Source organism: Scardinius erythrophthalmus (assembly GCF_964197995.2).
Source record: "Scardinius erythrophthalmus genome assembly, chromosome: 14".
NCBI lineage: Eukaryota > Metazoa > Chordata > Actinopteri > Cypriniformes > Leuciscidae > Scardinius > Scardinius erythrophthalmus.
This window is the reverse complement of record NC_138234.1, coordinates 16,283,472-16,296,799: the sequence shown is the minus strand read 5'-3', so window position 1 is coordinate 16,296,799 and position 13,328 is coordinate 16,283,472. Positions and strand designations below refer to the sequence as shown.

The 13,328-nt window shown below is 36.6% G+C and overlaps 1 protein-coding gene across 1 annotated transcript; it reads left to right on the top strand.

The window, feature by feature from the left end:
* Positions 1-8,792: 8,792 nt before the first annotated feature.
* On the top strand, positions 8,793-12,323 carry LOC308702576 (uncharacterized protein). The gene is made up of 2 exons (XM_081385535.1): positions 8,793-8,946; positions 10,538-12,323. The coding sequence occupies exons 1-2, from the start codon at positions 8,892-8,894 to the stop codon at positions 11,035-11,037; spliced, it is 555 nt and encodes a 184-aa protein (XP_081241661.1). The 5' UTR covers positions 8,793-8,891; the 3' UTR covers positions 11,038-12,323.
* The last annotated feature ends 1,005 nt before the right edge of the window (positions 12,324-13,328 follow it).

Below are 13,328 nucleotides of genomic sequence, written 5' to 3'. Positions count from 1 at the left end.
ACCAATTAATCAACCCTGGTGAAATGCTATTGATGCTAGTGCAGCTTTCAGGCACTAGATGGCTCTCCATATATGACTGCTGTGACTGTGTGTAAAAGGAAAGGGATGAGCTGAAGTTAAATTTCCAGCTTTGAAAAGATGCAAAACGAAGCATGATGCAGAAGTACTCTACCAGATGTACTGTGATCCTGTAGATAAACTGTACCTGGAGTTTCTCATGCCCATCTTGTATGAGTTTTCTAGAGTCAACAAATTGTTTCAACTCGAAAATGGGAATGCATACTTCCTTCTGATTCCAAACTCATTGATTTCTGATTCCAAACTCCTTGATGTCAATTTGAATGACACAACCAACCATCTGTCGAAACAAATATGAAGAACAGATGCCGAGATTTCCTTCTGGAAGCAGCAAAGCAGGTGCAGAAAATGCTCCCAGCAAATATCAATACCTGGAAATCCATGTCATCATTCAACTCATCTGTGATTCTATCACAGAACAAACCACAGTTAGCCACAGCATCCATCATGCTGAAAATGTACATTGGTGATCTCGGGGCCCTGGATGAGAGTATCAGGCAATCAGCTTCCATGAGTGGAAAATAAAGGATGACTGTCAAGCAGAACAGTTCTGGGCCAAAGTTCTGAACTACAAGGACAGCAGTGGGGAACAGTGTTTTAAAGATCTGGCCCTGTTTGCGCTGTCTCTTCTTGAGATGCCTTTGAGCAATGCTGACATTGAAAGGGTTTTTTCACAAATGAACCATGTAAAATCTAAATTGAGGAACAGAATGGGGCAGAAAATACTCGCTACGGCCTAAGAAGACTCGGAATTTGTTGCAAGGACTTTGTCCCAAGCCAAGAAATGTTGACCTTCTGAGGGATGACCTTCTTTTGTAAGGTAAATTTGTAATTTTTACAAAGTTTTTTTATTTATTATTTAATAAAAATTATATTAATTTTTATAAAATTAAAAAAATATTAATTATCACAGGCTTTAATAAAAAAAACAAGTAGGCATAGTCCTATACTATACTAACAGAAGATGTATATGGTTCAAATTAATTTTATTAAGCTAAATATATGTTACAGCTGCCCTTAATGCTCTTGTCTTTTCCTGCTTGTATTTTTGTCCTTTTCCATCTCTCCAATCCCATCCAGCCTCACAGGTGATCGGAGATGAGGATAGTGCGTGCCCTCCGCTTTGTTGCAGTTCGCTTATTTTTTTTTAATATTTTTTTACTAATCCGTTTATCCTTTTCTAATAAAGGAGTGGTTTCAGTTTAATATGTTGGCTCATTTATTGGTAATAAATAATAAATGATAATGCTGAAACTAAATAATCTAATAATACTGGGCTTGTTTTGGACTTGTTTTTGAAGCTCCAGTAGCTTATTTGTCTCGCGAGAGTTGGCAACTCTGGACACCAACTGTGATCACATGACTCTTTAAATTAAAGAATTAAAGAAATTCCAGGCGAGATGGAAAAGCGTTGTTTTAAGCGCTCATGGCTACAGCGCAACATAAAATCAAAAGCTTAAAAAGCAAGTACAAGGTGGTCAAGATCACAGCAAAATATTGGTAACAAAGCGTATTACATTCCCATTCAGCATGCCTACCTTGGGTTGTTTCGCCAAGTGTAGGCTATTGTGTAAATGCAGATATCAGATATGGGTTACTTTTAAAAGATGCAAGCAGGTCGTTAAAAAATCTGATATAGTCAACAAATTGAAATTGGGCGTCAAGACAGGTAGTGTAAATGCAGCCTTACAGACTTCACGTCCCAAAACAAATGCCACGTACACACTGTAAAATTTCAAGAGTGACAACTGCATTTAAATACGCCAGTGAAGCCCCTAAATTATCCTTCTGTGTGTTTGGAACTCCTAAAAATTCTTACGGCTTACTCCCGGAACCACTGCTATATGGAGTGATTTCAGTAAGTGATTAAAATAAAATAATTCTTTACCAAGAATGATGAATAATAATAAGAATATTGTTCATACTTTGAATTGTGAATTGAAAGTCTTTCTTTGACTCTACTGTTTTGGGAAAAATACACTTCACTTTGAGGAAGCGTTGTGTGTGTTTCTTCTATCTCCCTTTTTTTCTGTCCTTCAATATGGGATCTGGACTGGCACCAGCAAGGTGGGAGATGAAACAACTATGAAGGGGTTGAAAGTCCCATATAAGAACATTGATTGTTGAGTAGCCTATCATTCCTGGCTCTTACCTGTTTTCAGACTGTTTCCACCTCAAGCTTAGTTATTGTTTGCGTTTATTACTCACCATTCACACTTCTAACTGCCAAATGCGACTGCTACACATCGGCATTTTAACTACTTTTGCTATACAGATTCGTGAATACTAAACTTTTTTTAGCTGTAAAAATGTAATATTGCTACTGTATCTTTACATTTTGTAAAAAAAACAACAAGAAAAAAACAACAACATATTATCAAATCACCTTTATATAGCACTTTTTACAATAGAGATTGTTTCAAAGCAGCTTTACAGTGATAACAGGAAAATAATGCAACTCAGTTTGTTTTGGCTGTACAGCAGCTCTAAGAAAATAGTGTCTTTGTCCAGTTTAAGTAAGTTCGGTGTTGATTCATTACTATATAGGCTACTGACTTTTCTATATACCCTCAAAGATTAGCTCTTTTAACAGCAATAAAATGTATAACGTTGAGGTGGAAGGATCCAAACCGTCTGTTCTGCACATTTCACTGATTGCCTGCTTCGTCAATCAGGCACAGATCAATGGCGGTTTTTCAAAGAAGCTACTCATCAAAGATGCTGCAGTCCCAACTCGTTTGTATGTAAAACTTCACTCTGTTCTTCCTTCAATAAAAGTATGAAAAAAAAAGATGCTGCAGTCTCTACATTGTTGGGTCCGACCTCACATTCGCAACCCGTAAATAAACTTCTAAAACATTTTATGTTTTTTGGTACATTATGGAGCCAGCATAACCTGAAATTATAGTTTGTAAATAGATATGCAACACTAACATGTTGCTAAATTGGTACTGACGTGTTGTTTTGTACAGTCTATAGTTGCCACAAGCTTTGATACGTTGTTAACAAAATACGTTGTTTGTTTTGTTAATTACAGACACCGGCCCTATTGGGGTCTTTTTTTTTATTCAGTGGTGAGATTGAGTTCACTCAGTCTCTGTGTATTTTATTTTGCTAAAATAAACCAACATTTAGTGTACTTGCATGGGTAACGTTATTTCAAAAGTCTGAGTATGTTTACAGACATTTTATATTAACGTTAAATCTGCGCGCAGCATTGATGTAGCCTAATTGTAATTATAATACTCTTACAATAACGCCGAAAGAATTACCATTCAGAAACATCATTTTGTAAACATGAGGAGGTGGTTGGTTGTCTCCTGTCGTCGCCGATTCTAGCCGGATAAAATTTTCCTCAGCAATGTCCATTGTCCATCATTACAGGTGATTTATTTACCTTACTTGAGCATCACCAAGCCAAAGCTGAACAGGCTAGCCTACAGCATATAACCTTATATAGTTACCTGTGGTTGGTCTAGCCGTGCGTCACTCAGAAATCAACAGGGTAATCAGAATGTTAATTAGACAGGCTAAAACAGGCTTTTCTTAGCAGAGCTCATGAGAAAGATGTAAAAATATATTGAGATGTTTTTTGGTACTTACTGCAAATATATATTAAGGACTAGCTTAAGGACACAAAAACCTGAAATAAAACTCCAGAAAGGTGTAAAATATGGTACCTTTAATATAAAAAGTGTAGATTTTGCGGTACTAGTGTGACTTTTATTTTGACAAAGGAAATCCTGGGTTTAAACGCCTGCAACATATGTCTATGGTCAACACAATAACGCGTCTTCGCGTTGTATCGTCTGTACACGTTAGGTCTAAAGAAATAGCTGTCTGTATGGCCTTCCATTCGTCTAAGCCCATAGACATAATATACATAGACGCCCTATTGGCCGCTGGATCGTACGTCAACGGCGCCGCCATACTGCGGAGGGCAACTTTCCCATACCTCTCATAACGAGAATTGAGAAAAATGCCTATTTCTTGTGCTGCTTGGGGCTTTACAAATCGCCACACAATTGAAAACGTCTCAGGGAATTACCTTTCTCAAGCAAAACTGAAAATTTGTTTCTGGTTGCATTTCATTTACTATTTTTATTTTCAGAGGAGAAAGGCCACGAAATTTAAAAATACTACTGTTATTGTGTCACGAAATGTAGTTTTAAGAGTTTTTCAGTCGACAATGTAGTTGTTTAAAGCTCAAATCTGTGGTTTATTTATAAAGATAGCGCCTTTTTAAAAATGTTATCTGACGGTTTCGGAGTTGTGAGATCCAGCGATCCCCGCGGGCGCTCAGCGCTCATGTACCCCGCCGAGAACAGCCTTGCCTCGGCTATAGTGCCTGTCGTACACCGCTTCTGAGTTCTGACGTTCGTCGCTGTCAGTCTAGTGAGAATAATTCGTCTTGTGTTTATCTAACGGGCGATCTTTGGTTTCATTAATCTATAATTTGTTCCTTGGCAGATTGTTTTGGCTGAGGGCAAAGTGAAGTTTCATAACTTAATATATTTAGGCTATTATAACAGTGTAGCCTGCTGTATGTTTGACTGGATCGTTTACTTTATTTCTTGATTTGTATAGCTTCTTATACCTTTTAAAAACTGAAATTTAATAAAAAGAGACAGGGTTGCGTCATTTTATTTTATATAGCCTATGTAATAATATTTTAATGTATAAATTTACATTATTTATTATTGTTATTATAATAATATACCACTTGCAATAATCAATCTATTATAGTTATGCTGTTAAATTATTTTACTATTCATAGTAACTATTTAACCTATTATTTTTTATTGTCTATATTCTGTAATTGATATTTCATATTCTACTGCTATTAGTATACATAAACTATATGCTATTATCAATATATTATTATTATTATTATTACTATTTTATTTACTGTATACTGTTTGTTTACTTTATTGACTAAACTATTTACTATTAGCCTACCTCTCACTTTATCTTATATTTACTATTTGCATTGCACTGTAGTTGTACCATATCATATTACCATAAAGGATCCATCAGTTATCTTTGTTATTGCTAAAATCGGGTCAATGACAGAATATGCTTTTCCCACAATAAGAAAACTTTATTTAATTTAATGTGAAAATTAAATTATATCTCAGTATGGGGGTGTTCACAATTCTTATCCAAGAATGAAAAGCTAAATACATGACAAGCCAGAGCTTTGGCCATTCCTTATTAAAAAAAAAAAAAAAAAAATATATAAGTCTAACTATCGAGAGTTTAACTAACTACAGATGGAACTTTTTGTACACCACATACAAACCACTGAAATCGGTTGATAAATGTAATTTTTTTTGGTTTTTATACAGAAAAACCGCAGCTCAGCAGTTTACTTGCATTTGATTACAGCGCAGTCTTGCCCTCCACAAAATGGCGGACGCGTTGACGTATCGCAGCAACGTTCCAAAGCGGCCAATAGGGCGTCTATGTATATTATGTCTATGGCTGCGTCCGAAATCGAATACTTCCCTACTATATAGTATGCGAAAAACAGTACGCGAGCAGAGTAGTATGTCCGAAATCATAGAATTCGAAAAACAGTAGGCGAGAAGTACCCGGATGACCTACTACATCCGGCGAGATTCTGAAGTGCGCATACGATGGACACTTTACTATCCCATGATGCCACGGGAGAGGAGTTGTCGTCGTTATATTTGAAAATGGCGGAAAACGGAGACGCGGCTGTTTTCAAGTGTAAGTACTTTACAACACACTTTTTGTTTATTTGTGGTTAAATTGTATTCGTTTAACATCATACAAGTAAATGATTGACTTGTTAAAAGTTTAAATAATGTAAATCGAGGGTACAAGTTTGTGAATTGGCTGCAAAATGACAATTTTATCATTATTATTATTGCAGAACAGAACGAGCTAATGTCTGTCAGTTAACACTGTTAAACAACGACGTTGTTTCTCAGTTAAATGAGAGGGTTACAAAACTTTTATTTTTTAATTTTACAACGAGTTTACTTCTTCTTTACCAGTGTTGATATGTAATATGTGCTGGCTACAAAGCAAGCTACTGTTATCAAGTGTACCTCAACTTGTCCAACATTAATATTAATTTAATAATATTGATTGACCATGGTTCATCACTAATGTTAAATTCTGTGTTGATTTTGCAGGGGCTGATGACCACACCTGTGTTCTTCTTATAGAGTGGCTAATGAAAGAGAGGAAAGAAAAGAAAGAGCGACGAGAGAGAGAGGAAAGATTCCTTCAGCTTTTAGAAATTGCTAAAAAAAAATAATAAAGAAAACAAATGTTACACACTCTCTTTCCATTTATTTGTTAGTAAGTTAATTTTGTAATGCTGTTTTAGCAAGTTTTATTACAAAACACTTAATTCCCAGGGATTTACAGTAGTTAGATTGTCAGTTGTAAAGTGTTTAATATGTGGCATAGAGTAATTAATATTTTTAAAGGGTGTTGTGTGTGCACTTATTTTGTGACAGATTCCAGTTTTTTTTTTTTTTTTGAAAAGCAAATTGCAGGTAGGCCTATATCTGAAAAATATGAGTGACACACTGAAGAGAAATATCCACACACCCCAGACACCTTTAAAATGTATTTGCTTTATTTTTGTATATTATTTAACTTTTAAATGGATACAGAATACAAAAGTTTAAAACAAAATCACAAAACTTTGGCACAAAGTAGTATAATAGAGCTTAAAGCACCACCAAAAGCAAAAGTTTTAAAACTTTTTTTATTAAAGTGTCATCTTGAGGGAAGAAAATGAACGTCAGCTGCTTCAGTAAGGTAACCTTCACAGGTTTCTAAAGATCTAAAGGGACTTCATACTAACAATCTCATTTGTTGGGCATCACTTTAAAATCATTTAAAATCTGTTTCTTTAAAAGCATGTGTACAAGATGAGAACTTTACACCATGGGTAATTTTTGGATTTCCACTTGAATTTTTCCTACCTAAATTTAAAGTAAATAATTTGTAAAAAATTAAGCTCAAATATGTGATATGTAGCTAGAACACCAGCACCTTGATGTCCTTTTTTTCCACCCATGGTCGCAATCAGTGACTGGATGGACTACCGTGAGGGGTGGAGGTCAGCTCCATCTTTAAAATATAGATGAAGAATTGGAGTTGTAGGGCTCACAATCTGTAACGTGTTCATAGTTTATTTTAAAATACAATTTGAATCGACAAGACACTTGTTTTCTGTGTTGGATTATTTATATGTATATGTAGCCTATATGTATACGATCCATTTCTTATGTGTATATATATATATATATATATATATATATATATATATATATATATATATATATATATATATATAGGCTATATATATATATATATAGGCTATATATATATATATATAAATATACACACACACACACACTGTGATATTGCCATCCATGAATGAATCGACAGAGATAAACACACGCATATTATTGATTCATTCATGTTTATTCATTGATGGCACTATCACAAGCAAATAAATTACCTTTTCCTTACCAAAAATCAACCTCTGTCATTGTTCACAGGTTTGTGTGTGTGCGAGCAACTGACCGACGACTCTGAATTGTGAGCACGAACGACGTAAAAACGCAGACAAAAGCGGAAAGAAGAACTAAAAACATTGCTCTGGTGCAGTCAGTGGAACGGGCTCTTTAAATTTTCGCGCTGATGTGACCGCGCATGTTACGTGACAATACCAACATGGCGCATGTAGTACGTCCGGACTCCATTCATACTACCCGTATTCATACTATATAGAACGCACTTTTTTAACGGTCGCGAAGTACGTTCTAATTCAAATGTAGTACCTACTCACAAAGTATGCGATTTCGGACGCAGCCTATGTCTAAGCCAAGGACATATTTGTTTTTTCAGCTTTCCATAAAGTACATTTCGTCTCGGAGTGATGACGTCACCACCGGCGCGTTAGTCAAAGAAGTCTTCTGAGGTGAGCTACTCACAGCGCTTTGTATATTAACACAATCATGACAAAACGTTTGTAAAAGCAACGTTTTTGCTGTCCTTTCTGACTTATTTGCATTGGATTCTGCGCTATTTGTCCCTTTTCTGTCGTCTGCCTACTGGAATACACATAAGTAGCTGGCAATTTGACGGTTTCTTTTTTGTGCTATTTTTTTGTGTTTTTTTGTTTGTTAGTGTATATGACTGTTTCTATGTTTGAAGTAGCAATGTTACTCTTGTACGTTTGATACAGTAATGTTTTTCTCGTTTTAGGCTGTGAGAAATACTGTTATAGTGCAGTTTTATCGTCTTTCAGAATACTGACTCATATGATCTGATTATTGATATAATGATAATCTCTCAACAGCTTCTGTTTTCTTCTCATTTGTTAGATATCTTGTAAATTGTCTTTAATCTGTCACTTAAAGTAATTTCATTGGTGGAACGGACTGAGGCAAAGTGAGATCTTAAAGATAAACCTATTAACTTCATACATTTTTTTATAGTCTGTGTGGTGGGGTTTATATAAAACGGTCAACAAATAAATAACCAGCTAACAAAAAATATGGGGTAGTTGAAATGTTGAGTCAAATATAAAACAATTGAATTTATTTTACATTTTGATAGATTGTTAGTGGATAGTTAAACGTAAATGAGTAAAATGCTTTAATGAGTCATTTAATAACTGATTTATTTTTGCAGATCTGATTCTCCCATTATACAGCAACTAGAGTTCAGTGAAGCTCCTCCCACAGGAATTCACCAATAGGCCTAAATGCTGGAATATTTTCATCATCTTACAAGTGAAGAAATAGAGCTTAGAGAACATGAATGATCCAGAACCCTGCAGGATAAAACATGAAGATACTGAACATCTAATAGGTTGGTGTTTATTCTTGATTCTTCATTAATAATGCTGAAGAACATTAAAAGATTAGTTCACTTTCAAATAAAAAATTCCTGATAATTTACTCACTCCCATGTCATCCAAGATGTCCATGTCTTTCTTCAGTCAAAAAGAAATTAAGGTTTTTGAAGAAAACATTCCAGGATTTTTCTCCATATAATGGACTTCAATGGCAACCAACCATTCAAATGTTCAAAGAAGGTTCAAATGTCCATCTCAATGCAGCTTCAAAGTCTCTACACGACCCCAGTCGAGAAATAAGAGTCTCATCTAGAAAACAAAACTTTTACTTTTTAACCACAAATAAGACCCTTATTTCTCGAATGGGACCGTGTAGAGCAGGGGTGGGCAAACTTTTTGGCTCAAGGGCCACACTGGGTTTTAAAAATTTGACAGAGGGCCGGCCCAGTAGCAGATTATGAAGCACGATCTCATGAAAGTGCGTATCTATACCACAAATTTTATTTCTCGTGCCATTTATATGCCAAAATATATATATATATATATATTTTTTTTTTTTGCGTGCATCCTACACACTGTAAACCCCTTGGTTAGGATTAGGGGTGTGGAGTGCGTGCCTATTACACGCCATAAAGTGCATATCATATGCACGCGAAAACATATTATGCACTACAAATACAATTCGTGGTATTCGCACTTGCTTTTTTGAAAACGCAAGTAAAAGAGATTCCTGTTCATTGCGTTTTGCCATGATGAGAGTTCCGTGTCTTTATTAAACTCAACACATTATAATGATTTATCTGTATGATAGTATCACATTTATAGAGGTTGTCTACTCTCTACTGGTAAATCACCTACCCTTTGTAACAGGGTTTAGATGTTATGGGAAGAAGGAGGCGGGAGCCGGCGAACATTCAAACATATTTAATAAATAAATACACAAATACAAAAATGAAAGTAAAAGCCAACACAAACACAAACAGAAACAAAACATGAACTAAAAATCAGGCCTGTCCTCTCTCGCTCTTCACTGTCGTCGCTCCTCCTTTATGCTTCCGCTCCTCCGTGAGAGATGTGAGACCGGTGCGTCGTGCAGGTGTCGCTCATTTGCAATCACGCCACCGGCCTCGTGCCGTTCTCCCACGGCCCTCGACCTCGTCCTGCTCGCCACACCCTTATTTACTGGAATAATTATACATTAGGAAAGTAACAAACAAAACAGGACATACATAACTGAATTAGTGTTCACTTCTAATGGCATGTTATGTCACACATACATGTCACAAGTCAAAGCAAGTTAACCTACCTGTGAACACTGTAATCTATGAACTCTGTGTGAATTAATCCAGGGTGTTTCCCTTTCTATGGCTAGACATGCTGATAGTCTCCAGGATTACTGTGACCCTACAAAGGACAAGTGATTTGGGAATGGATAGATAACAGATTAAGAAAGAAAACTTAAATATATCACATTTTGTTTTGTTGGTAATGGTAGTTATTGGTTTCTTGCTGATAAAATATCAGGGTTAAATTCATGTTCTTTCCCTTCTCATTTCTCCAGTTCTTTTTATGATTTACTGAAAATTAAACCTTGTTTCCTTTTAGATCTGATGGATGACAAGGAGAGTGAAGAACTTAAAGCAAAGGAGAAACATCATGTCAAAGCTGGTGAAAAATCTTCAAGTCGCTCACAGACTGAAAGTAATTTATTGAGAAAATCTTTCACCTGCCCTCAGTGTGGGAAGAGTTTCACAGAAAATGGAATCCTGAAGATACACATGATAATCCACACTGGAGAAAAGCCTCACACCAATGATCAGTGTGGGAAGAGTTTGGCACAACAAGGAATCCTTAAAATTCAGATGAAGTTCCACACTGGAGAGAAGCGACACACATGTGATCAGTGTGGGAAGAGTTTAAAAAAAAAAAGAGGCCTTAATTTACACATGAAAATCCACACTGGAAAGAATCTGCACACATGTGATCAATGTGGGAAAAGTTTCTTAAAAAAAAGAAGCCTTAATTTACACATGAACATCCACACTGGAGAGAATCTGCACACATGTGATCAGTGCGAGAAAAATTTCTTAAAAAAAAAGCCTTAATTTACACATGAGAATCCACACTGGAGAGAAGCCGTACACGTGTGATCAGTGCGGAAAGAGGTTTGCACATTTAAGAAATTTTAAATCACATGTGCTTTCTCATTCTGGAGAAAGGCCATATAGCTGTGATCAATGTGGTAAATCATATTTTTCTGCATCATCCCTGAGGAGCCACCTAAACATTCATTCAAAGGAAAAGTCTCACATGTGTTCTTTGTGTTGAAAGAGTTTTAGTCGACTGGGCACTTTAAAATCACACCAGGAAAGACACGATGGTGTGAAGAATCATGTGTGCTTTGATTGTGGGAAGACCTTTGTTACAGAAGATGAAGTGAAAAAGCATCAGAGAATTCACACTGGAGAAAAACCTTATAAGTGTTCACACTGTGACAAGAGATTTAGTCTGTCAGTAAATCTGAAAACACATGAGAGGATCCACACCGGAGAAAAACATTACAAGTGTTCTCACTGTGACAAAACTTTCATTCAGTCAGGAAACCTGAAGGCACACGAGAGGAATCACACTGGAGAGAAACCTTACAAGTGTTCACACTGTGGCAAGAGTTTCATTCAGTCAGGACATCTGAAAATACATGAGAGGATCCACACCGGAGAGAAACCTTACAAGTGTTCACACTGTGACAAAAGATTCAAATGGCTAGAATCCATGAAAAGACATGGGAGGATCCACACCGGAGAAAAACCTTACAAGTGTTCTCATTGTGACAACAGTTTCAGTCAGTCAGTAAACCTGAAAAGACAAGAGAGGATCCACACTGAAGAAAAACCTTACAAGTGTTCTCGCTGTGAAAAGAGATTCAGTAAGGCAGCATATCTGAAAACACACGAGAGGAATCACACTGGAGAGATGCCATACAAGTGTTCTCATTGTGACAAGGGATTCAAATGGTCAGTAAACCTGAAAAGACATGAGAGGATCCACACCGGAGAAAAACCTTACAAGTGTTCACACTGTGATGACAGTTTCAGTCAGTCAGTAAACCTGAAAAGACATGAGAGGATCCACACTGGAGAGAAGCCGGATCACTGCCGTTCTCCACGAGGGAAGAGTTTCACTCATTTATCTTCTTTACAACAAGCGACAGGACAACGAAACATCATCTGAAGTTTTTACAGTAAACAGAGTTCATCTTCAAGACCAGCAGTTTCAAGTGTGATTTCAAATCAGCTTTGAGTTGATTCAGTGGCTGCAAAAGATCTTCAGATTTTTACTCAACTCCACTTCATCTCAGAGGCAAATATTGTACTTTTTACGAAAAACTAACTACACACATGGAAATTAGATTCTGATATTAGATATTGTATAATACCATTTCAAAAAAGAGGTCCTTCACCTCTTTCATAATTGTTTGAGTCCTGGAAAGGGGCTTTCTGGCCTTTTTAGCAGGAGGTGGTTGAGACGATTCTGAAAAGACAAACCCAAAAGTTGTATTATTAACCAGGAATACACACGTGATGTATGGCAGACAAAACACAAACTAAAAACTACAACCATGGGGACATTTTAAAAAACTTAAACTAGGATTGATGCATGAACACAGTGATATTAGAGGGCCTAATTTACTATAAAGCTTATTTATTAATACTGTATACTATATACAGAAAAGAATATACTTAATATGACATTTTTCACGTTAGATTCAAGTGCGATTCTGGCTTCATGAGCTTTTTTCACGTTCATCGTTTTAGAATGTCCCCAACAATTTAGTTAATGGTTATATAGCTCACCTGAGCGGGTTTCTCTAAGGTTTTCTTCAATGGTCTCCGGACTGGAGGCAACTGAGGGCAAGGGAGAAGCAGAAGAAGAGGAAAATGCGGAGGAACAAGACGGTTCTGGTGATAACTCCTCTTCGTCATTTGTACACGAAGGCCATACTCCCCAGTAGTGCCACTGGGTTTGCCGAGTGGCTCGTTCCCCATATGCCGTAGCACAGGTCGTAGAAAGGCCAGTCTAATCTTCCACTACCGCCCTTTCCATTGTAATCGTGAACTTGGTGGAATTTTTTATTCAGCGCTTTAAGTTTACTTATGATCTGCGCTTTCGATCTCGAGAAACCACGCTCGATCATTTTTTTTCGGATTCGGTCGAACACTAACACATCACGTACCGTTTCACAAAGCTGGCGAACGATCTCAGCTTCGGCGCGGATTGCAAGGAGCTCTCGGGTCTCTGCTTCAGTCCAGTTTGCAGACATTTTTTCTTTCTTGTATCGATGACGAACACAAACTTTCTTCTAGAGTAACAGAGTCGCACGATAACTACGTCATTG